This window comes from Erpetoichthys calabaricus, chromosome 7 (assembly GCF_900747795.2).
Source record: "Erpetoichthys calabaricus chromosome 7, fErpCal1.3, whole genome shotgun sequence".
Lineage (NCBI taxonomy): Eukaryota > Metazoa > Chordata > Cladistia > Polypteriformes > Polypteridae > Erpetoichthys > Erpetoichthys calabaricus.
In genome coordinates, this window is record NC_041400.2 from 189,105,889 (window position 1) to 189,133,073 (window position 27,185).

At 41.3% G+C, this 27,185-nt stretch overlaps 1 protein-coding gene across 1 annotated transcript in view; it reads right to left on the reverse strand.

The window, feature by feature from the left end:
• Window positions 1–9,120: 9,120 nt before the first annotated feature.
• leprotl1 (leptin receptor overlapping transcript like 1) overlaps window positions 9,121–27,185 on the reverse strand; it is a 33,543-nt gene continuing 15,478 nt past the window's right edge. The window contains exons 2-4 of the mRNA XM_028805845.2: window positions 25,536–25,611; window positions 19,358–19,544; window positions 9,121–9,789 (exon numbers count right to left, since the gene is read on the reverse strand). Coding sequence (XP_028661678.1) covers window positions 9,673–9,789; window positions 19,358–19,544; window positions 25,536–25,611 — 380 coding nt within the window. The 3' untranslated portion in view covers window positions 9,121–9,672. The remainder of the gene's footprint in view (window positions 9,790–19,357; window positions 19,545–25,535; window positions 25,612–27,185) is intronic.

A 27,185-nucleotide genomic window follows, 5' to 3' on the forward strand; every position in this document is an offset into this window, starting at 1 on the left:
TGCGTGAAAATATGCATAGCTTTACGTCAAGTGTAGTTCTTATACATCTCAATTTGAGCATAGAAATGAGTATACACAACATTTTTGTGCGTATGCACCATGTATATACATAAATATATACATAAATATATATATATATATATATATATACATAAATATATATATATATATATATATATATAAACGTCTACATGTGAAAAGTGTGTCTGTCTCTCTGGCCCGGAAGTGCAAGGCTACATCATGAAGCTGAAAGAAAGCAACGAGAAAAGAGAAACCCGCTTAGCCACTGATAGACAACGGAGGTGAGTATGTCAGCAAAACAAAACTGCCGAGGAAACAGAGCCTCGCTTAGCCGCTAATACACAACCAATGCGATTGATTGGTTGAGGTGCCAGAATCCATGGTCTTTAAGAGCCCAGGATTTTTACAGCACAGGCTTGCACAGCTATCCATCCATCCATTATCCAACCTGCTATATCCCATTTACAGGGTCACGGGGGTCTGCTGGAGCCAATCCCAACCAACACAGGGCGCAAGGCAGGAAACAAACCCCCGGGCAGGGCACGCGCACACACACACACACACACAATCCACCTAACCTGCATGTCTTTGGACTGTGGGAGGAACCCCATGTAGACAAGGGGAGAACATGCAAACTCCTCACAGGGAGGACCCGGGAAGCGAACCTGGGTCTCCTAACTGCGAGGCAGCAGCGCTAACCACTGTGCCACCGTATGTATGTATATATATATACATGCAGCTGTGCAACAGGTGACACCTCAGCAAACCACACTGAAGAGTGAGGTTTTCCACGGTGGCTGGAGTGTCAGTCCTGCCAGCAACCTTCAAGTTTTCCCTGCAAGTTGGAGGACCTGCTTGCAGAGCTGGATGCAGATTAACAACGGAGCAATTGCAGATTATGGGCCTTGCTCAGGTGCCCTTTATCCTCATTTACATGTTCTGGAACAAATGAATCAAAAATCAGTATGTACCAAAATGATGGATTCTGGGGAGTATGGAGAAGAGAAGGAACGGTTCATGATCTGTAGTGTACCACATCATCTGTGAGATATGGCGGAGGCCGTGTTATGACCTGATCATGTGTGACTGCCAATGGAAGTCACACAGTTGTGCTTATTGATTATTGAAGTCACAGCATGAATTCTGAAGTGTTCAGGGCGCTATACTGTCTGCTCAGATTCAGACAAATGCTGCAAAACCGATTGGACAGTGCCTCAAAGTACAGATGGACGATGACCAAATACATACTGGGACAGCAAACCAAAGGCTTCTCAAGGCAAGGAAATGGAGTATTCTTCAATGGCCAAGTCAGTCAACTGACCTCAAACCAACTGGACATGCAGTTCACTTACTGAAGACCAAACTGATGGCAGAAAGTCCAACAAACAAGCAGCACCTGAAGACAGTGGCAGTAAAGGCCTGGCAGAGCATTACTGGGGTGGAAACCCAGCAGTAGGAGAAGGCCATGGGGTTCAGATTTAAGGCAGTCATTGACTGGAAAGGAGTTTCAACCAAATATTGAAAATGATCGTTATATTTATGACTATGTTAAGTCTGTCCAAATACTTTTGAGCTCCTGCAAATGGGGGATTGACCATGGATAAAAATGTCTGTTATTCTTAAATGGCTCAAATGATATTTTTGAAATTAAGTTTGAAGTGTACACTTCAATCACATTTCTTCTTCATTTGACATCCATTGTGGCGTGATACAGAGCTAAAATTATGAAAATTGTGCCATTGTCCGAATACTTATGAACCTGACTATATTTATAAAACACAAGAAAATGACCACAGGCTTCACGCTTGTATTTGAATTCACAGCAGCCAATGATGTTTAACTCTTTTTAGTGTGATTTTAGCGATGTCGGAGTGTTATGCCAAAGGAGAACTCCAGACGTGGAGTCGTGTCTGTAATTAATTTTTTTTTAAAAAGAAACCTGGTTTCTGCGTTACCTGGTTACTCACCTTATCCCAGTTTTTTGTATTCAGTAAATGCATTCGCTAGGAGGGTTAAATTTAAACTTGGAGTTACCTTCTGCTTCTCTGGCCATAGATCTTTGCCTGCATGTTGTCCTTGATGAGTCCCCTTCTACTACGGGATAATGTCAGAAACTTCAGCACAACTCTTTCATTTAGCCACCACATTTTCTTCTTTTACAACATTCACTCTTCCCCACTAACTATGCCTGCCATTCAGTGCATTGTTCAGTTTCTTCTTCTGTCTTGACTGGACAGTTGCAATTCTTTTTAGGTAGGACTCTCAGCAGGTCCTATCAGGCTTCTGAAGCACCTCTACAGTTGGGGACAAAAGTTTTGAGAATGTCACAAATATTAATTTTCACAAAGTTTGCTCCCAGTTTTTATGATGGCAATTTGCTTCTGCTCCAGAATGTTCTGAAGAGTGATGAGGTGAATTGCAATTAATTGTAAAGTCCCTCTTTGCTATGAAAATGAACTTCATCACAAAAAACCCATTTCCACTGCATGTCAGCCCTGCCACAAAAGGACCTGCTGACTTCACTTCATTGATCCTCTCGTTAACACGGGTGAGAGTGTCGACAAGGACAGGTCGGAGACCACTCTGTCATGCTGACCAAGTTAGAATAGAGAGGTTCAGTTGTTGTCAACAAGGCTTCACGGTGCCCAAGAAAGTTCAGCAAGCACCAGAACCGTCTTCTAAAGTTGATTCATGGCTCAGGATTGGGGACCACCAGTGCATAGCTGGCTCAGGAATGGCAGCAGGCAGGTTTGAGGTAGGCGAAGACTTTTGGAAGGTTGGCCTGATGTCAAGAAGGGCAGCAAAGAAGCCAAAAAAGACATCAGGGACAGACTGATATTCTGGGATTGAACTGCTGAAGACTGCTGGGGGAGAAGTCATTTTCTCTGATGAATCCCCTTTCTGATTGTTTGGGGCAAAGAAAAGGTGAGCGGCGCTACCATCAGTCCTGTGTCAGGCCAACAGTAAAGCATCTTGAGACCATTCATGTCACGTGGGGTTGCTTCTCAGCCAAGGAAGTGCAAGGCTTACTCACCATTTGGTCTAAGAACACAGCCATGAATAAAGAATGGGACCAAAACATCCTCGGAGAGCAACTTCTCCCAACCATCAAAGAACAGTCTGGTGACCAACAATGCATGACGGAACACCGGCCCATAAGGCAAAAGTGAGATCTAAGTGGCTCGGGGAAGAAAACATCTAAAGTTTGGGGTCTATTGCCAGGAAACTCCCCAGACCTTAATTCCCATTGAGAACTTGTGCTCAATCCTCAAGAGGCGGGTGGACAAACAAAAACCCACCAATTCTGACAAACTCCAAGCATTGGTTATGCAAGAATGGGCTGCCATCAGTCAGGATTGGGCCCGGAAGTTGATTGATAGCCTGCCAGGGCGAACTGCAGAGGTCTTGAAAAAGAAAGAAGGACCAACACTGCAAATATTGACTCTTTGCATAAACTTTATGTCATTGTCAATAAAAGCCTTTGAAACTTACGAAATGCTTGTAATTCTACTTCAGTATACCATAGAAACATCTGACAAAAAGATTTAAAAACACGGAAGCAGCAAACTTTTGTGAAAACCAACACTTGGGTCATTCTCAAAACTTTTGCCATGACTGTAGAATGCAGGTGTCCAACTCTGACTTGGCTGTTCCTTGTTTCACCCACAAGTACCCCTTTTCTGCTCTTGGTAGTGTCACTGCTGTGCCATATTTTCTCTACTTATTGATGATTGTCCTCACCAAGCTCCACTGTATATCTAATGCCTTGGTTATTCTTTTGTGCCCCCTCTCCTGATCAACATCTTTTCAATAACGAGATCCTGTCTATGGTTCACAGACCACAGCCTTTATCATAGGATGGAACCAAAATGATGTCAGGATAATCCTACAGGAACAGCTAAACTTTATGGAGGCCATAAGAGCCACTTGAACTGATGCCAGGTGTATGCTAACTACTATTTAACATGAGATTGAATACGATTGGTTCATTCTAAACACAGCTCCTCCTTAATTATGATATGTGTGCACAATTACAAAACCATGTTTTTTGATTTTTATTTTTTCCTCCCTAAAGTTTCCAACTGTGTCCCCATATTCTTGATGAACTCATTTTAAAATCACAGTCTCAAGCCACTGTACTAATTCACTTCATAAATTTAAACACTTCTGTCAGGTCTCCTCTTATCCTCCTTATTCTTTAATTAAAAAGGCTCAGCTCTTTAAACCTTTCCTCATAATTCATCCCCTGTAGCCCCTGAATCAGCCTAGTTGCTCTTCTCTGGACTTATTCTAGTGCTGCTATGTCCTTTTTGTAGCCTGGAGACCCAAACTGCACCCAGTACTCCAGATGAGGCCTCACCAGTGTGTTATAAAGCTTGAGCAGAACCTCCTGTGACTTTTACTCCACACATCAAGGCGCTACATAACCTGACATTGTCTTAGCCTTCTTAATGGCTTCTAAACACTGTCTGGAAGTTGATAGCGTCAAATCCACTACAACTCCTAAATCCTTCTCATAAGGTAGACTTTCAATTCATCTCATTTTAAAATCACCACCTCGATCCACTGCATTAAATCCTTTAATAATTTTAAACACTTCAGTCAGGTCTCCTCTTCATCTCTGTAAAAGCTCAGCTCTTGTAATCTTTCCTCATAACTCATCTCCTGTAGCCCTGGAATCAGCCTAGTCGCTCTTCTCTGGACCTTCTCTTGTGCTGCTATGTCCTTTTTGTAGCCTGGAGACCAAAACTGCACACAGTACTCCAGATGAGGCCTCACCAGTGTGTAATAAAGCATGAGCAGAACCTCCTGTGACTTGTACTCCACATATCAAGGCGCTATATAACCTGACATTCTGTTAGCCTTCTTAATGTCTTCTGAATACTGTCCGGCAGTTGAAATTGTCGAGTCCACTACGACTCCTAAATCCTTCTCATAAGCTGTTTTCAGGCCTCCCACTATGCATTCAAGCCTAACATTTTTAATTCCTATGTGTAATTTTCAACATTTACTGACATTAAATTTCATCGTCCACAAATCTGCCCAAGCCTGTAATGATTTTAGATTTTCTGCCCTTCCACCTCACTTAATCATTTGCAAACTTAACCAGCTTTTAGTTATATTATCCAAAATCATATAATATAGTTATATATGAGTATATATAATTGTATATTATACAAATATATGAAACCGCACAAACACCTGCTGGACACCACTGTTAACATCAGCCAGTTCCAATCAGGTTCCTCACACCATCACTCTTGTCTTCCTGTGTTGTCTGAGCCACTTTTACACCCATCTAAACATAACACCCTGATCTCCCACTTCTTTTAGCTTGATGCCTACCCTCTCATGTTACACCTTATCAAATGCTTTCTGAAACTCAAGATAAATAATATCATATACACCACTCTGGTCATTTCCTTTTGTTGTTTCCTAATAGAATTCCAACATGTTGGTAAAACACAACCTCCCTTGTCTGAACCCATGCGGATTGTTCGGTAAAACTCCTGTTCTTGCATTGCATTGTTTAATCTTTTCCTTAATAATTCCTTCCATTACTTTACCTGTGGTGCATATTAAGTTTACAGGCTTGCCTAGAACACAAGTCCTGGCTTAAAAAGCTGATGCCAAATACTCTTAATATCAGCTTCTTCTTGATTGGGGATGCAGCAGCCTCTGCACTTTATCTGCTAAAATGACCACTCATCAAGTAACATCCCAGAGATGTCTCCTCATGGTAGCAGTTGACATTCAACTTAAATAAAGGGCCATAACTCAACAACTGCCAACCTTGATGAGCAAACCTTTGCTCCAATAGTCAACGAAAAAGGATGGGCTTATGTAAATCCAAGAAACCAATGGCAAGACTTTTATTCCTTCTTTTAACAATCCTTACATACCCCAAACTTGGCCCTCTCTATCAAGCTCACTGCTGAGGCTGGCCATAACTTCTCCGCTTTAAAGCGTAAAACCCCATAGCCTACGGCATAGATATAACAGAGGCTGGAGCAATCCCTTTTACTCCAAAGAGCAATATGATGCAGGACTAAAATGGTGAAAGACTCGTCTGTATTGGAGTTAGATGAGGAGGCCACGAGTCCAAACCTTGGGGTACAAGCAAGTAAGAGACCATACCAAAAGCCAAGCATTTGTCTTTATAATGATGGAGGCTGAACACCAACTGCCCAGCTGATGCAATTTTGCTGGCAACTGAGGACACTGTATGTAAATACCTTGAAGGGAAAATTGTGGTACTGCTAACAACTATAACATTTAACCAAGGCAAAGGAGGTGAAGAACTCCTGAAATAAATAAATAAATAAAAAACACTAAAGATCTTTCCACATGTCTGGAAAAAGCCAATCAGGAAAGAAGCCAAGCATCATTTGTGTCAAACCATAAGTACACCTACTTCGATTCCAAGAGCTATTAATTGTACCTTAGTATGTAGGACAAGGCCAGCTAATGTATTTTGGCACTGGTGTCACTGTAATTGCAACTGAAACCTAATAACATTTGTGAAGGATAAGTTTCAGCAGTTATACATTTATTCCTATATCCAGTAAAAGTTCAGGGCAGCATCTCACACACGCACATACTGCTTGCTGGAAGTTGTAACCCAGCGTAGACTAGCCATGAGCAAATGAACACAACAGTGCAGGCAATAGTAGCGTAATAACTAGCTAAAGAACCTGTCCATTTTGACCACATGAATTGAAAGATCAGAATTAACAAGTTATATGCATTTTTCTAAAGAAGAGAAAAAGATTTTAAGTCAAGAGATAGAATTCGTAAATCATGCGCCTTTTTCTATAGGAGAAAAAAAGATTTTAAGTCAAGAGATAGAATTCGTAAGTCATGCACCTTTTTCTATAGAAGAAAAAAAGATTTTTAAGTCAAGAGATAGAATTCGTAAATCATGCGCCTTTTTCTATAGAAGAAAAAAAGATTTTAAGTCAAGAGATAGAATTCATAAGTCACGCGCTTTTTTCTATAGGAAAAAAAAAGTGACTATGGTGACGTAATTGAATGTTTTATGGTATTTGTTATTGTCCTTCGTCTATACATATCTGTACACATAAATACCTATACATGCAGTATACTTGCATATATCTCTTATTAACATTTTGTTAAAATAATTGTATTTTTGGTTTATTGTGGCAAGCATGTTTGGGTTATTTCTTGAAAATAAGTGTCACCACATTCAAAGTACAGTGGAGAAAGTGAAATTAATTACTGTAGACTTCCAACAATTTAAAAACTTACTTCCGAAATTGTGTAACTCTCTTCATATTTCTGACATCTTGGATGAAGGATGAAACAGAGTCTTGGTTGGGCGTTAGTTAAAATGCTCACAACTCCTATAATAATCTGGCGTCCCTCTGTGGGCATTTTACTAAATTTCTTATTATATTATCTAATTAATTGCTAGCACTGCTAAATGCAACACTGGTAATTAACTGACTGAGCGATTATCAATCAGTCAATCAGTTCTTCTCATATGCCATACAGCTTTTTCTTACAGTGGCCAGCTGTTTTTTTTTTTGTTTTGTTTTTTTTTTTTTAATCAAACACTCTTGAGGAGGAAAAGTAACCAAAAAAACAAAGAGAGGTACTCAAAAACTTATTTATTCTCTTTCCTTGAAAATGTCCCAGATTTATCACAATGGCAATACAGTTCAGTGCATGTTATAGGAAACTTATATAAAAGACAACAGCCTACGTGGTAAAAGCATACAGCAAAAAACAAATACCAAATATACAGACGTATTACAGGCAATCAAATGTTGCAAATTAAGCATAACAAGTCTGCATGAAGTTAACTACACAATAAAATTAATACAGAAAATTGAAACCTCAACTGACGGTGGAAACCATCTTTTGGTTTGTACTAACCAAGAAATTTGTATTAAAATATAAAAAAAAAAAAAAAAATGAAAACTTTGCAGTTTTTTTTCAGTTCACCTCGATACAGCGATATCTGAAGAGATTTTGCTAATATGCATATGTTGCCAAATCAGAGCTCTCGTGGCAATTTGTGCTGTAAAACTGAATCACTCAGTGGGTGCTATAATGTGTTTATACATCATTAATTAACAAAAAAAAAACCAAAAAAAATCAAAATTCGGGATTAATGCAAATTCTTTCATTACTTTTCACCCCCCAAAAATATTGATTTATGACTGTAAAGTACACAGTGCCTTAGCAGCGCAGTGGGGGGGAGAATTCAGACAGTGGTATCGCACTCTTATTCAAGGAAACTGACAAGTAGAAGTGTATTTATACATATTTATACCAGTTATCACAAACGATTTTGGTTACATACATATGGGCATAGTAAGAGTTTAAGGTTTAGAAAACAAAAAAATAAAAAGATATTAGTCAAGGTCTTCTGGTAGAGAACAGCTTAAAATACATAGCAGTAGCTTTTACACCAGACCAGTGAAGATGTCAGCCAGATCGTTTAGTACATGAAGTGACATTTTTTCGATGCTTTACTATCAAGAAGAGACTACCACACACTTAAATGATTAATGGTGGGAAGTGCAGTATTGAAGATTAAGTTTTCTAAATGCCAAGAAATGATTTTACTCAACCATGCAAGCACTGCACATACAAGTGGATTGCTGCTCATATTGAACCTGAAGCTTGAGTGTGCCTGGCAGGCAAACAAGTAAAATGCAAAGCACTGTTTGGCTACACTGTACAAAAAGTGTTAAATGATACATAAAATATTATGAAAGCATGTTTCATAATAATGATAAAGGGGACAAACATTATTTAAAAAGGAAAAAAAAAAAAAAAACATGCCTGCCAAGGTCACAGGCACCTCAAAAGCTTCATTAATTAATGGCATCAGATTAAAGTATGCCTTCGCCGTATTTGTAAAATTATTTAAAAAGCAGCCGCACCCAGTGAGACGGCAACAATAAAGCAAACAGAATCATATGCTGTGTATTATGAGATTCAAAGTGCTCCTCCAAGCAGGAATTAATAGCAGTCTTAAACTGTAATTGTATGTATATGTACACATACAGTATATATATATATATATATATATATATATATATATATATATATATATGTTATATACACATACATACATACATACACACACTATAAAAAGGTACTATTGGCATTTTACAGAAACACGTTTGAATCACATGGAAAATATATTGAGCGTTATAAATGAAAGTGATGATTTTAAAGGAAAACAAAGCGTTCCATTTGACACATCCAACTGTGCGTCTTTTCCACAAAGAAAACAATGAAATTATGAATCTCTCTTACTGGGGGAAGAAGCAGTAGTTCTGCTCTTTTACATGCTGCTAATGCCACCCAACTCACTAGCTTGCTCTGTTGCCACCCTTTGGCATCTTTACATTCAAGGACAGCACTTGATACGTGGACTGGCTTAAACCCAAAAGCCAGAGGGTTTCAACCATTTTTTGTTTTTATTTTTTTCTTTGTAAGGAATCACCAGAATATCTGAATACACTGTATGACAGTTATGCTGTTTCCGTTTATTGCATGGCTTAATTTTGCTGCATGGATGACTGCTCGATAAGAAAAAAAAGCTATTCTCTGACGTTATTATTCTTTCCTGCAGTGCTCAACTTAAACACATTAGCATTAGTATTGTCTTAATCACCACTGCTGCCAACTGAAATCATCATTGTTCCCAAAAACTAAGAAGAACCCTAGTATTGTTCCAAAAATGACACCATTTCCTGTGAGCACAAGTGCACATGCCCCCCATTCAATCTGAAAATATAAAAAAAAAAAAAAAAATGGAAAAAAAAGAGACCTGGTTAGTCAAAGGTGTCACATTTTATATTACTGTACACTGCGAAAATCACATGCTACAGTCATGACCAAAACTACTGGCACCCCCTGCGTGTTTTTTTCTGCAAATTGTTGCAATTCCAAATGCTTTGATATTCACAGGTTTATTTCTTTTTTAATTTTCTCATATACGAAGAATAGGGAGAGGATTGGAATCGTCCAAAAATTCGATTGAGATTTTGATGAATCTTGATGTTATAGACCTCAATGAGTCAGAAAAACAGCATTTTTTGAATTATGTCTGTCTGTGTGTGTGTGTAAAATAAACATGATAACTGGAGTACACGTTCACTTGGGTCAACCAAATTTTGCATACAAGTATTAGGTGCAAAACATAGATTTCTATCAATCTTTCAGCTATTTCCGCTAACTGGGAGTGGCACTTTATTATTATTATTACCACGCTTCTTTTGACTTCACCTGTTTGTTGTCTCTTACAAATCTTGTAATGGATATTTAACCCACTTCCTATTGTCCAAATGACTTGAAATTTTGCACACATACTCACTTCTGATGACAATACAATCAATCAATAATCAGTTTCACTAATTGATCAATTAATCCATGTTAAGAAATGAAATTTTCATATGAAGAAAAGTTAAAGATTTCACCAATAGTTGGCGCTAGTATCCATCCATCCATCCATTGTCTCCCGCTTATCCGAGGTCGGGTCGCGGGGGTAGCAGCTTGAGCAGAGATGCCCAGACTTCCCTCTCCCCGGCCACTTCTTCTAGCTCTTCCGGGAGAATCCCAAGGCGTTCCCAGGCCAGTCGAGAGACATAGTCCCTCCAGCGTGTCCTGGGTCTTCCCCGGGGCCTCCTCCCGGTTGGACGTGCCCGGAACACCTCACCAGGGAGGCGTCCAGGAGGCATCCTGATCAGATGCCCGAGCCACCTCATCTGACTCCTCTCGATGCGGAGGAGCAGTGGCTCTACTCTGAGCCCCTCCCGGATGACTGAGCTTCTCACCCTATCTTTAAGGGAAAGCCCAGACACCCAGCGGAGGAAACTCATTTCAGCCGCTTGTATTCGCGATCTCGTTCTTTCGGTCACAACCCATAGCTCATGACCATAGGTGAGGGTAGGAACATAGATCGACTGGTAAATTGAGAGCTTCGCCTTGCGGCTCAGCTCCTTTTTCACCACGACAGACCGATGCAACGCCCGCATTACTGCGGATGCTGCACCGATCCGCCTGTCGATCTCACGCTCCATTCTTCCCTCACTCGTGAACAAGACCCCGAGATACTTGAACTCCTCCACTTGGGGCAGGATCTCGCTACCAACCCTGAGAGGGCACTCCACCCTTTTCCGGTTGAGGACCATGGTCTCGGATTTGGAGGTGCTGATTCTCATCCCAGCCACTTCACACTCGGCTGCGAACCGATCCAGAGAGAGCTGAAGATCACGGCCTGATGAAGCAAACAGGACAACATCATCTGCAAAAAGCAGTGACCCAATCCTGAGCCCACCAAACCGGACCCCCTCAACACCCTGGCTGCGCCTAGAAATTCTGTCCATAAAAGTTATGAACAGAATCGGTGACAAAGGGCAGCCCTGGCGGAGTCCAACTCTCACTGGAAACGGGTTCGACTTACTGCCGGCAATGCGGACCAAGCTCTGGCACTGATCGTACAGGGACTGAACAGCCCTTATCAAGGGGGCCGGTACCCCATACTCTCGGAGTACCCCCCACAGGATTCCCCGAGGGACACGGTCGAATGCCTTTTCTAAGTCCACAAAACATATGTAGACTGGTTTGGCAAACTCCCATGCACCCTCCAGGACCCTGCTAAGGGTATAGAGCTGGTCCACTGTTCCGCAACCAGGACGAAAACCACACTGTTCCTCCTGAATCCGAGGCTCGACTATCCGATGGACCCTCCTCTCCAGGACCCCTGAATAGACTTTTCCAGGGAGGCTGAGGAGTGTGATCCCTCTGTAGTTGGAACACACCCTCCGATCCCCCTTCTTAAAGAGGGGGACCACCACCCCAGTCTGCCAATCCAGAGGCACTGTCCCTGATGTCCATGCGATGTTGCAGAGGCGTGTCAGCCAAGACAGTCCTACAACATCCAGAGCCTTGAGGAACTCCGGGCGTATCTCATCCACCCCCGGGGCCCTGCCACCAAGGAGTTTTTTGACCACCTCGGTGACCTCAGTCCCAGAGATGGGGGAGCCCACCTCTGAGTCCCCAGGCTCTGCTTCCTCATTGGAAGGCATGTTAATGGGATTGAGGAGGTCTTCGAAGTATTCCCCCCACCGACCCACAACGTCCCGAGTCGAGGTCAGCAGCGCACCATCCCCACCATATACAGTGTTGACACTGCACTGCTTCCCCTTCCTGAGACGCCGGATGGTGGACCAGAATCTCCTCGAAGCCGTCCGAAAGTCATTCTCCATGGCCTCCCCAAACTCCTCCCACGCCCGAGTTTTTGCCTCAGCAACCACCAAAGCCGCATTCCGCTTGGCCTGCCGGTACCTATCAGCTGCCTCCGGGGTCCCACAGGACAAAAGGGTCCCGTAGGACTCCTTCTTCAGCTTGACGGCATCCTTCACCGCCGGTGTCCACCAGCGGGTTCGGGGATTGCCGCCACGACAGGCACCGACCACCTTACGGCCACAGCTCCGGTCAGCTGCCTCAACAATAGAGGCACGGAACATGGCCCATTCGGACTCAATGTCCCCCACCTCCCTCGGGATGTGGTCGAAGTTCTGCCGGAGGTGGGAGTTGAAGCTACTTCTGACAGGGGGCTCTGCCAGACGTTCCCAGCAGACCCTCACAACACGTTTGGGCCTACCACGCCTGACCGGCATCCTCCCCCACCATCGAAGCCAACTCACCACCAGGTGGTGATCAGTTGACAGCTCCGCCCCTCTCTTCACCCGAGTGTCCAAGACATGTGGCCGCAAGTCCGACGACACGACCACAAAGTCGATCATCGAACTGAGGCCTAGGGTGTCCTGGTGCCAAGTGCACATATGAACACCCCTATGCTTGAACATGGTGTTCGTTATGGACAATCCGTGACGAGCACAGAAGTCCAATAACAAAACACCGCTCGGGTTCAGATCAGGGGGGCCATTCCTCCCAATCACGCCCTTCCAGGTCTCACTGTCATTGCCCACGTGAGCATTGAAGTCTCCCAGCAGAACGAGGGAGTCCCCAGAAGGTATGCCTTCTAGCACCCCCTCCAGGGACTCCAAAAAGGGTGGGTACTCCGAACTGCTGTTCGGTGCATACGCACAAACAACAGTTAGGACCCGTCCCCCCACCCGAAGGCGAAGGGAGGCTACCCTCTTGTCCACCGGGGTAAACCCCAATGTACAGGCTCCAAGTTGGGGGGCAATAAGTATACCCACACCTGCTCGGCGCCTCTCACCGGGGGCAACTCCAGAGTGGTAGAGAGTCCAGCCCCTCTCAAGGAGATTGGTTCCAGAGTCCAAGCTGTGCGTCGAGGTGAGCCCGACTATATCTAGCCGGAACCTCTCAACTTCGCGCACTAGCTCAGGCTCCTTCCCCTTCAGAGAGGTGACATTCCACGTCCCAAGAGCCAGTTTCTGTAGCCGAGGATCGGACCGCCAAGGTCCCCGCCTTCGGCCACCACCCAACTCACACTGCACCCGACCTCCTTGGCCCCTCCCATAGGTGGTGAGCCCATGGGAAGGGGGACCCACGTTGCCTCTTCGGGCTGTGCCCGGCCGAGCCCCATGGGTGCAGGCCCGGCCACCAGGCACTCGCCATCGAGCCCCACCTCCAGGCCTGGCTCCAGAGTGGGGCCCCGGTGACCCGCGTCCAGGCAAGGGAAAACGCCGTCCAAAATGGTTTTTCTTCATAGGAGGTTTGTTTTTGGCGCTAGTAGTGGATAGGAATATTAAAACCCAAGACTAACAAGTTGAAAATAATAATAATAATAATGTATATATATATATATATATATATATATATATATAAGTCACGCATGAGGAGCAGCTTAAGGACCCGAAGCGCATCGCGACAAGTCGAGCCAGGGAACAATGGTGGGGTACTAACCTCTCTCTCCCTTTCTCTGTATAAAAGACGAAGCACCGCCGCCATAATCCTACCCGGACACATAACAGAACAGCACTTCTGGGTCTCTTTCTCTCCTCTGGTCCCCCACTGATGATGTCCACTACCCATCCACCACCACGCCTTCCCAGCATTCCACGTTGTTAATTTCCGGTCCGGCTCTTTAAAATGCCCGTCCACCCAACCCTTTTTGTCTGATGATTTTCTTGCAATTATTTTACCTTTTCTTTACAGTATACGGGGCTAAATATCCCAAATCTTTATGAGCACTTTGCCGTTATTGTTACAATATATAAATACTTTTTAAAAACCATGCTTATATTAAGTTAAAAAGGGTACTAAAAAGTAAAAAATAAGTCTCTCATACATCACTTGTAAAATAAAAGTGTGGCCGCTTTTCATCAATTAATAAAATCTTAACTTGATGCCTTGACTAAGTTCACGGCATTAAGAAATCTGAAGATTACTAAAGAATTCAGCAGAATAATGACCCAAAGCATTATTTTAAAAAGCACCCTGGAATTGTAAGACAAATCGCTGGAGAGGTCTGAAGTGGCCAGCAATAAGTCCAGATTAAAATTCCATAGAAAACCTGATTAAGAGATCTCAACAGTTGGAAGAAAGCGCCCTTCAAACCTGAGAAACCTGGAGCAGTTGGCAAAAGAAGACTGGTCCAAAATTCCAGTAGAGAGGTGTAAGAAACTCACTCATGGTTACAAGAAGTGACCGATTTCAGTTATTGATTCTAAAGGGTGTGCTACCAAATATTAAGAGGATGGTTGCAGTAATTTTGTAAAGTCCATTTCTGGAGTTTTATGTGAAATGATATCAGATTTGACTTTTTTCTCTGCTTGTTTGTGTTGCTCCAATGCAAATAAAAGAAATAAACAGGAATATCAAAGCATTTGGAATTGCAACCATGTTTTAGAGAAGTGGTGCAGGGGTGCCAATATTTTTGACTGGGTATCATGCACATAGTCATGATGTGCTAATGAAATTCTCTGTACAACATAAAAACAAAAACTGGCTCTATGATGGCTGCTTATGACAGTTATTTTCTTTTCCTTCATGCTCCACCCAAACATGATCTTTATTTTATTATGTGTTACTTACTCCATCATGTAGTTTGAAACGATGGCAGAGAAAAAAAATGTAATCTCATGTTTTCATGTAGATAAAAGCAATTATAGGGCAGCATGGTGGCTCAGTGGTAGCGCTCCTGCCTCGCAGTAAGGAGACCTGGGTTCGCTTCCCAGGTCCTCCCTGCGTGGAGTTTGCATGTTCTCCCTGTATCTGCATGGGTTTCCTCCCACAGTCCAAAGACATGCAGGTTAGGTGCATTGGTGATCCTAAATTGTCCCTAGTGTGTGCTTGGTGTGTATGTGTGTGTGCCCTGCGGTGGACTGGCGCCCTTCCCGGGATTTGTTCCTGCCTTGCGCCGTGTGTTGGCTGGGATTGGCTCCAGCAAATCCCCGTGACCCTGTGCTAGGATGTAGCGGGCTGGAAAATGACTGACTGACTAAAAACGATATGATCTAACACAAACCAGTGGCAACAAATGCCATGCAACTGCAAACACTATGGAAAAAACATCCGGGGGGGAAGGGGGTGAGAAAAAATTGAATTGCATTTAGCTTATATATTAGATCATAAACATTTTTTTATCATCTCTGTTCTGCATGTGATTACATATTTTTGGCAATCACTATAAACTACATGGGCTAGGTAACATTAAAAAAATATATATCATTTTTGGGTGAAGTATTCCTTTAAGCCTCCATAGCAACTAACACAAAGAAGGTACAGACTTAGGAAAAGGGCCAGAGTACAGTGGAATCAGAAAGTATTCAGATCCCTTCACTTTCTGCACACTTATTTTGTAGATTTCATTTTAAATGGATACATTTGTCATTTTTGACCATCACTTAAAAGCAATATCCCATTATGACAGTGAAAATATGTTTTCAGAAAGGTTAGCATATTTATTAAAAATCGAAACCCTCATTCCTAGAAGTATTCAGACCCCTGAACGAGAGTTCATGTTTCATCGCGACAAAGACCAAAAGTGTGCAGCCAAGACGACCCTAGAGTGGCTTTGGGTCAAGTCTCAGACTACACTGGTCAACAAGCATTTTGCTACTGCAATTCTTTCACCTGTACTTTAACAAATTTCACTTGCTGACTTTAAATCTGAAAACCATTATGTCCAGCACGTCCTGTTTTTTAGTTATGATGTTCCAGGTCTTGGACAACTAGGGTGACTGGACAGTAAAGGCGATGCGTTTCAGCATTTAAGAAGTAAGTTTGGTCTCAAGAAAAGTGAAGCCAAAATTAAGGAAGGTGATTTTGTTGGCCCTGAAATCTGTGAACTGATGCTTGACGATGAGTTCAAAAGGAAACTGAAGCCAACTGAATCAGCACCCTCATTCGTGTGGGTTATCCAGAATTTTCTTAACAGTCACAGAGCAGAGAATTATACTGAGCTTGTGGAGAATATGTTGAAAGTATATTAGCTTACGGGAGCCAGAATGTCACTGAAGACCCATTTTTTACATTCTCATCTTGACTTTTTTCCACCAAATTTAAGCGATGTCAGAGATGAGCATGGGGAAAGATTTCATCAAGATACAAAGGTGATGGAAAACCGATATCAGGGATAATTTACTCCGAGCATGATGGGTGACTACTGTTGGTTCTTGCAAAGAGAGACGGATGTGCCATACAAGCGCAAAAGCGAGTGCCTCCAACATTTTTGGGCAAGCTGACCTCACTTTTATATTGAGGTAAATTGACATAAATATACTTTAATGTGTCTCTGGTATCGTCTTCTCGTTTGTTTTTAGAATAAACGCATCAAAACAATTTTGGTGGGACATTGTCCACACTCCAGATATCGTGTTGATATATTGATATTCAAAAGTGTCAAAACGTCAATGATGTGTATTTCAAAAACCTAACGTGCTAGCTTAATTCCAACTTCATATATGAAATCAGTGTAAAAAAACTTAATAAAGAGCTGCTATGAAGTTCCCAGTAGCAAACAAAAAATATTTTTTTTGTAGACCAGTGCTATCGAATGAGTGGCCTGGCCCAAGCCCAGACTTAAACTCCACAGAAGATGTGTGCATGGACGTTTGCAGACGCTTCCTATCCAATCTCATGGCGCTTAAGTCTGCCACAAAGAGTGAGATAAACTGCCCAAATCCAGGCATGCAAAGCTTGAAGAGACACCCAAGAAGATTCAAAGCTGTAATTGCTATCCAATATTTCAAAAAGTACAGAATTAACAGTCTGAATACTTAAATGACTGCAACATTTCAGTGTTTGATTTGTAATAAATTTGCAAACCTCTTTGAAAATGTCTTCGCTTTCTCATTATGAGTTACTGAGGGTAGATTTAAGAAGATTTAAAATTCATCCATGTAAAATTATACCTATAACACAGCAAAGTGTGCAGAAAGTGAATGGAACTGAAAAGTGTCTGAATCCACCGTACACACTGCAGAAATTGTGTTTTACTCTACTATAGACCAGAAGAAAGAGTCCAAAACTACCTACAGTGAGAAACAGAATTGTGTATGACAGGATTATATCAGCTATTTAAAGACACACAGTACCCTCCACAATGTTTGGGGACAAAGATGCATTTTTCCTTGATTTCCCCCTCTGCTCCACAGTTGAAAATTATTAAACAATTCAGACATCGTGCTTAAAGTGTGTCCACTTTGTAGTCTTTAAATGAAGGGGATTAGCATACATTTTAGTCACAGCATCTAGAAATGACAGCATTTATTATACAGTATAGCGCATTGCCCCCTATTTCAAGACACCATAACATTTGGACACAGCAATGACAGGTCTATTAAAGCCATCGTATTTAGTTCTTTTTTACATATCCCTTGCATGCAATGACTGCTTGAAGTCTGTGATTCACAGACATCACCAGGTGCTTAGGATATTTTCTAGTGATGCTCTGCCAAGCCTCTAATGCAGCCATCTTCAGCTCCTGCTTGTTTTGGGGGCTTGTACCCTAAAGTTTTCTCTTCAGCAGACAGACAAAAACTTTATTTGTCCCCAGATGGAAGGAGTGCTCAGGTGACTGGCTTGGAAATTCAAGAATTTTCAAATTTTTATTTTTGAAAAACTCCTGCGTTGCCTTAGCAGTATGTTTGGATCATTATCTTGTTTTAGGATGAGGCACCATCCAGTGAGTTTGGAGGAATTTACTGGAACTTGAGCAGATCAGATGTTGATGCACACCTCTGAATTCACTGTGTGGCTGCCACCAGCGTTTACATCATCAGTGAAGACAAGTGTGCCATTACCTGTGGCAACCATACATGCCCAAGCCATAACACCCCCAGTGCCACCATGTTTAACAGATGAGGTAATCGGTTTTGGATCTTGGGTAGTCCCTTTTTGCTCCACACTTTGCTCTTGCCATCACTCTGGTGAGGTTCATCTTTGTCTCGTTGGTCCACGGCACCTTTTTTCCAGAATTCTGTGCAGGCTCTTTCAAGTCCTTTTTCACACACTAATCTGGTCATCCTGTTTTTGTGGCAAACTAGTGGTTTGTATCTTGTGTGTCCTCTGTATTTCTGTTCATGAAGTCTTTTGCTAATAGTCGTCTCTGACACACACACACACACACACACACACACGCATCGGCCACCTGAAGACTGTCTCTGATCTGCCGGTCAAGCATTCGGGGCTTCTTCTTTACCAAAGTGTGGATTCTTCTGTCATCAGCAGTGGAGGGCTTCCTTGGCCATCCTGTCCCTTTGCGATTACCGAGCTCACCAGTGTGTGCGTTCTTCTTCATGATATTCCAAAAAATTGATTTCGGTCATCCTAAGGTTTTACCAATATCTCCAATGGTTTTGCTCTTGTTTTTCAGCCTCATAATAGCTTCTTTGATATACAGTACATTAGTACAGCTCATTCTCTTGTTGAACAATGGCAACTACAGACTCCAAAGGGTAGAAGCAAGCCGAGGTATCTTATGAAGCCAAGAAACCCACCTGAGGAATCACAAACACCTGTGACGCCACTTGTCTCAAACATTATAGTGCCCTGAAATGTGGGGGAGAGAATGTAGAAAAAGTGTTGTCATTTCTACATGTTGAAACTGAAATAAATTCAAATCCCCTTAAATGAAGGTCTGCAATGTGCATTTTAATCATATCTAATTTGTTTGATTTGTAATTTTAAACTATGGAGCAGAGGGAGGAAAATCAAAAAAAAAAAATGATCATATCCAAAATATTTTGGAGGGCACCGTAATGGGTAAACAAGAGTAGAATAGATGGACTATCAGGTCTTTAATTTAGCTTTTTATGCCTACAGTCAATTTTTTTTAATTAAACATCATTGTGCCAATCATACTAAAACAAAGTAGCTGAAAGAAAAAGAAGCAAATTAAAAGTTCCATAATTACCAGTTCTGCTCTAGCAAAGACTATAGGTAGTCCAAATGCTGAGACAACTATCCCAGTTGTCAGGAAAATAGCCAGTTCTTTACATGCATTACTTGCAGCATCTGTGTCATCCACTACTCTTCTTGATATACAGTATGGGATTGGAGAAAGAATATAAAAAAACAAAACAAACAGGGGCCAGTATTTGCTGTAAAATTAAACAGATAAATATGTTAATTTAATTACTGGACACAACATTCTGCATTCTAATAAATGACAGCACTTAACATAAGTACATGATATGGAAAGGGATACAAATGCAAGTTATTAAAAATCATACAGTACATTGCAAAAGTCTTAGGCACTTGTGGAAAAAAATTGGCATAAATTTGGAATGCTTTCAAAAATAACCACATGAATAGCTTTTATTACTCAATATCAGGAGTCTTGGAGGGCCGGAGTGGCTGCAGGTTTTTGCTCCAAACCAATTGCTTAATAAGAAGCTCTTATTGCTCAAGTAACACTTCTGCTTCACTTTAGTTGTCTCGCTCGTTAAGATTTTGAACCCTTATTGCTTATTTTAGTCTTAAACAGCTGTAGTCCTGGTGTTTAATTGCTCCTAATTAGCAATAACATGCAAATGACAAAAGAGACCAGCATTTCTCCATTTAGCTTTTTACCATTTACACCTCTGTGTGTATTTATCACGCACTATTGGGTTTAATTAAATACTTGGAAGGAAAGTGAAGAGAAAAAAGGACTAAGAATTACTCCTCCATTTTAGCCTTCAAATCATTTGGATGATATCCTTAGAAAGAGGAAGAAAATCTAGGATATGAGAATGACCTGACATAGCAGAGTTAAAGCACTAAGAAGCCATGAAATTAAATTATTGCCAAGAATTGTTTTCTAATTAAGAAACCGGGCTAGAACAGAAACCTGTAGCCACTGTGGCCCTCCAGGACTGTGATTGAGGACCCCTGCTCAATATATTTCCCAGAAAGTGCAGTAAACAGAAAAAACATATTTAAATCAATATTTGGTGTGGCCATCCTTTGCCTTAAAATGAGCAGCAGTTCTTTAAGTCCACCTGCAAGCCGATTTCTGAAGGTCCTCATGTGCCTGGCTTTTTCAGGTGTCTGAGAATTTGCCACCTTTCTACTGCAGATTCTGGCTGGCTGTCTTGTCCCCTGAAATCCCCCAAGTACCATATATACTCGCAGATAAGTTCTCCCACGAAAAAGTCGGGACTTGATTTTACCGTTTAATTACTGTTATTTTATAATGTCGGCTGTATAAGTCGAATGTGGAAAACTTACGCTATTGGTCCAAGAGATTATGATATGCTAACGCCCACCTGAGAGAGTCACCACAGAGCACACAGCCTTTTTTTCTATGTGGGTGCGGCAATGCGCTGTTATCAGCGTGTACTCCTAACCTCTCTGCCTCTCTCTATTGTGCCCACGTGACCACACGGTAATACCCAAACTTTTCCGAAGCAATGTTTGCACCGATTTGTGTTTTTTGTATCTCACACCTTTATAAGTACATCCCTGATCTACGATGGAGTGTTCGATCAGAAGAAAATACGAAGCTGGTTTTAAATTAAACGTCGTTCAAGTGGTGAAAGAAATTGGTAACTGCGCTGCTGCAATAAAATTCGATGTTTCTGAGAAACTGATGCAAGATTGGAGGAGGCAAGAAAATGTAAAAAAAAAAAAAAGTAAGTGTCGCATTTTATGACTGATTTTTCGGGTTTCAAGACCAGACTTATACGTTAGTATTTACGGTAATCCCAGACTTGGGCCATACCATCTAATGTGGGATTCTTTGTTTCTCTTTTCACTGCAGGCAGATTTTTATTAATAATATTAGTTGACTACCCAGTGGCTTCACTCACTGAGTGCAAGGGAAAAAATAAAATGTAGTCTATAAGTTATTAAACAGTAAAACATTAACATTTAAGAAGATACATTGAGCACTACTGGAGTGGTTTCGGGTAAACTACAACAGGTAAGTAGTAGATCCCTTGTGAAAGGCGTGACACGACCGCTGTGGTATAGAAATTACATTTTCTATGTGATCGTCCAAATTTTTGCATGACAACCTTGCACTACATACCTGTGATTTATTTGTTAAAATAATTAATCACAAAAGCAAGCTTGAGTGTTGTGGGGTTTTGGTGATCCGAACTCACCTTATGGGACAGTAAGTAGTTGTGCAGGGCAATTTACAAACAGAGTCCTGCTTCGATGGCGCCGATTACACTCATTTGCAAAGATTTCCACTCTCCCAGGAGCCGACAGGAGACTTGAAGTGTCACAAACAGTGCGAGACGAGAGGACGCTGCCCGAAATTGCGAAGCTCTCGACTCGGCGGAGCAGCCCGACATTCCGCGCCTCCCAGCGTCCACTTTGTTCTGACGACCCCTCGCAGCTGAAGGTGGTCTCGTCTTCACATTGTTTACAGCTCGGCACAGTCAAAAAGTAGAAAGATGCAAAGCTGTTTTCCTCATCTCTTCTACTATCAAGTACTGCCAACTAAAAAAAAGTTACAATGTGGCAGTTTCAGCGACAGTCACGTGGACGAATAAGTAAACGCGCCTGGCTAGTTCCTGTATTATAGTATGTTCTGTGGTCATATGTAATTTCTGTTTCAAATGCAGATAGATAGAGATAGAGATAGAGATAGAGATAGAGATAGAGATAGATAGATAGATAGATAGATGAGGCTGTGTGTTTGGGGTCACTGTCATGTATCAAAATAATGTTGGTAACAATCATACACCTCCCCGATGGTACTGCATGATACATAAAACTCCTTCTAAACTTCATAGGAGAGAGGCAGCCATCAATTCTGATCAAATCGCCATCTCAGTTTGTGGAAATGCTACCCAAAACCTGGAGTGACCTTCCACCTTGCTTCACTGTTGCCTGCACACATTCATCCATGTATTGTTTTCCAGCCCTATGGCAGGCAATCTGCCTTCTGGTAGAACCAAAACTTTCAAATTTTGACTCGAGTCCAAGGCACCTGCTATTTTTCTGCACATCATTTGGCTTTGTTTCCATCTTGGCGAGGGATGGCTTTTTCGTCACAAACCTTCCATGGAGACCACACTTCTGATAGACTTCTCTGTACTGTAGATAGGTGTACCAGGGTCCTAGTGGTTTCTGCTAGTTCAGAGCAGTGCTGCATGTCTTCCGATTCTGAAGGCAAACAAACTTAATGTATTTCTCATTTGCTGCACTCCATTTCCGTGGCCAACCCCCATGTTTCCCGTCCTCAACCTTGACTATTTGTTTGTGCTTAGGCAGAAGAGCTTGGACAGCACCTCTGAAAACACTTGTTGGCTGCAAAATGTCTACTTGGGAGAGATCTTGATGATGCAGGATGACCACCTTGTCACTTGTCGCTATGCGCATGATTGTCAGGTTGCGATACTTGCAGGTTAAACCAACACGTCTATCATCACCTCACCCTTTTAGTTTTGCTGTCTCTTAACCATTTTGAATCCCTCTATCCATCTGTTTGTTTTAGTTCATCATTTTGGGTCAAATTTTCCATCATGTTGTTGATCATTAGGAGCTAGCACTGGGCAATATGCCGATAAATTCTCATGCTTTTTAACTGGCAAGTGCCCCGTTATTAGGTCTGTCTCTTTCTTTATGGACATTCAAATATCTTGGTGAATCGCTTCATTACTATGAAATATCAAAAGTGATTAAGACTTTTGCACAAGTACTATATATAAATCTCTCCCAGTATCCTGGGATGTTCTAATAATGTATCCATAGCTTCAAAGAGTTAGGTACATTACAAAGCACCTGCGCTGTATACGAGGTGAGACACAAAAATAACCGGACTGGGCTTGGGGCTTTCCTGGAAAACCGTCTGGAGGTCGGCCGAATGTGAATCATAGAACTATATCCCCTCCTACACGCCCTCTCAAACCGCCAACCGGCTAGGCATATCCTGTAAACAGCCCAGTCAGTATTTTCACAACAATCGCTACAAGAGTTGGCGATATGTCAGGTGAAAAAAATCAAACAGCGAATCAACATCAAAGGTCTCGTGAAATTGAACAAAAAGGCCACAGACACTTATGAAATGATAAAAACAGTGTACGGTGATAACAGTTTGTCTCACACACAAGTTTTTGAGTGGCACAAACTGATTTAGCTCCCTGTGATTTTTACTTGTTCCCGATAATGAAAAGTGACCTAAAGGGAACACATTTTTCTTCAGTGGATGAAGTGATGACAGAAACGGCAAACCTGTTGAAGAGCCTCAAGCAAGAAGACTTCCAGCACTGTTTCAATCAATGGAAGATAGGTATGGAGCGGTGTAGAGATCGGGAGGGGGAGTACAGTCGACCCCCACGAAGTCACTGTTCAGAGTTTTGCGGCCTCAGTCATTCGCAGATTTTTCCATAGAACCTAACTAATAATTGTTCATGGAAACAGCAAATATCCTCTACAATTTTTTTTTGACAATTTTTCATGCGTTTTAATGCTAAATTATTAATAATATAATTTACTAATTTTGTAACATACATATTAACGTAAATTCTGCTAAATTTCCATATAAAATACTGTATAAAGTTTTTAGTACTGTAGAGAGAACACAAAGAAACCATTGAGGAAAACGCGGCTTGGGATGGTGAAATACTGTACCCTTGTACTCAGAGGCAGGAGGTTTGAAAGTAGCCAGTCCGAGAATATTATTTATTTCTTCTTGCTGCCGATTAGCTGCTGCCCTGTAATGCATTCTCCGGCAGATGCAGCCCAGCATTCCCGCATCATAGCAGTTTACCGCATGTAGCTATCTCTAGTGTTTTGCTGACCGTTCTCGTGTTTTTCGTTTTGTTCTTCTTAAAGCCCTAAGATGCCACCTAAACGTCCTGCACCTTCTAAAGCTTATGGCAATGAACCTAAGCATGGGATTCCTATATGGTTTCTGCTCTCAAAGTTAATAATGGCATTGATGCTGCCATTCAGACATATAAAACCCTCCTCATCACTATGAAAAAACGACGACAGCCTCTTCCCATCACAATGTTCCTCAAACCTATCAAGAAAAGCCAACATGAAACCCCACCAGAAGAAGCGCCTGAAGAAGAGGCACCACCCGAGGAGCTGAAATATCTTCTGCTTTGCTGTGCAGTCATTATCTTCATTTCATACCTTCATCATACTGCACAGCTAAATTCATCATCATCATCATCATCATCTTCAATCAATATCATTCATTATTGGTGAGTACCCGTACATTTTACTGTATTTTTATTAAATTACTGTATTTACCCTACTTATACCAAAGAAAACACACTTGCATGAATTACAGTACATATAGCGGTAACATCGGTATTTTACATTCTAGCACTGTGGGAGACATAGCAGTACAGTACTGTACAGTATACGGGTTTACCTTTACATTCTTTTCTTTAGGGTAATGTATTAAGCCGGGTTTGAAATGAAATTAAAGTGTTTTGGGGGCATATTTAGGGTTTAAACTATAAAAATAGGCATTTATAGGTGTTCTTTTGACCACACCAAAATGTGCGGTTTTTCACAGTTTGCGGCTGCTCTAGGAATGTAATCCTCACGAATTTCGGTGGTCAATTGTGTGTAAAAGGTTACAATGTTTAGAATGCTGTAATTCATCAATAAATATTTCTTTTACCAATTTGGTTATTTTTGTGTCTCATCTCGTATACATTGTGGCCAATAGTGAAAACAAGTAAAACTTCTATCAGTACAATCTTAATATTTTTCATTTGTTTACTCTTCATCCAAGAGTGATTGCCTTTAAAAAATACGTAACAAATCTTATTACTATCAAATACTTGCATTTGCTGTACTTTATCCTAGCAGAATCAAAAGGTACAAAAATTTTTCTATTGATTTTAGAATTGTTGGTTTAATTGATTTAAAACATTACAAATGTGTTAATGCCACAAATCTAATTGTAAACAAGTAATGATATCAGCTGTATGTTATCCTAAGACACTCAAAGAGAGAAACTGATATCCCCTTGTAAATGTAATATGATTTGACTATCTATTGAAGAAATCAAAGATGTTTATTTGAAAAGATCTCAAATATGTTCTTCATGCAGCACATAGTTTTAAAACAGCAATAATATTTCACATGTAAAAAATCCTGTCGGCTACTCACGTTGTAAACAGGGCACTTACTTGTATGCGGGCAGGGCACAACCAAGCATCAAAAACATAAGACCAATTGCTCCTCCAAAGGACAAGCTAACAAGAGCTGCAGAAAAAAAAAATGAAAATAATCAAATATAAGATGTGGCATATTTGCAAAGTAATCAAACAACAAACTAGACAAAAACTTAATTTAATCACAAATATCTTTAATTACAGTTCAAATTAAAATATACCTTCAAATGTGTTATGGTAGTGTCAGGGGGCCAGACGTGATTCTCAAACAACAACACACATCTGAAGACCTGTCGCTAACCTCTGAACCCTGTCCTCCCCAGCATCTCTGCACTATAACCGTAGCCTCCCAAGCCATTTTCAGCAATTATGAAAAACACAAAGTTTTGACTTACAGAACTGCAATTTTATTTAATAATGACTAGGGGGCTCCACCCCCTGCTTGCTTCGCTCGCCCACCCCCTGGTTTGGATAACCGGATATACAATTTTAAGAGATTGTTATTTTCAAGGGAATTGTTACATATCCATTATGTTCATTTTTACTTTAAAACTTTAGTAAAAACAATATTTGGAATTAACTTTTCTTCAAGATCGCATTGAATTTTGATTCCATGTTTGGACTTGCATCATTACAATGCAACGTATAACTGCCTGCAAGTGAATATCGTTTCTTTCTCTCTAATAAAACAACTTTTTCGATTGTCCATGCTCTTTCTTCGCTTCGTCATTGATGTGTCATCTAGAACATATAAAATTATTGTACTGATAAAATTTATAAGAGCTGAGAGTGCAAGAAGTGTGTCTGCCAAAAGCATTCACACGACAGAGGTTAGATGACCGTGGTTTTGTTTGAAAAAGGTTGTAAGTAGGGCATGACTTGAAAGAATCACATGTCAAAAGTCTCTGTCTCACGGGACTTCATACTGCACCAACGTTTTTGGAATCTTTTAATTCTCACTGGCAACATGAATTAGACGATCTACAAGTCTCCAACTTAAAGTTTAAATCCAAACAATATATTCAATCTCTTTTCACGGTTCTGTTATTTCACCGAGTAATAATTTCCGTTTGTTTGTGCTAATGTGATCTTACCTATCCTGTTTTTGAAACTTTCAAATTTTCGTACTTCCATTATCTCTAACCCACTCTACATGTGTACCGCTCCAACATTTTTGAATTCTTTACGACGTTCTACTTTGTCATCTACTCTTTGTTCTTTATTTCCGGCCCCAGGCGTGAACTCATCTCACGGGACGTACAAGTATCTCTCTGAGAAAATCACGACCGCCATCAGTACTGTTAGCCAACAGGGTGCTGGCGGAAATTGGGCTACTGTTGGCCGAAGAAGGAGAGAAAGAGGGGGGGAGACGTGTCCGGAAACAGGAGGAGAGGAACTAAGTACAGAGAGTGGAACTGAGGGTAGGAACTCTGAATGTTGGCAGTATGACTGGTAAAGGGAGAGAGTTAGCAGATATGATGGAGAGAAGGAAGGTTGATATATTGGGCATGCAAGAGACTAAATGGAAGGGGAGTAAGGCCAGGTAGATCAGAGGTGGATTCAAATTGTTCTATCATGGTGTGGATGAGAGGAGAAATGGGGTAGGAGTTATTCTGAAGGAACAGTATGTCAAGAGTGTTTTGGAGGTGAAACGAGTGTCAGACA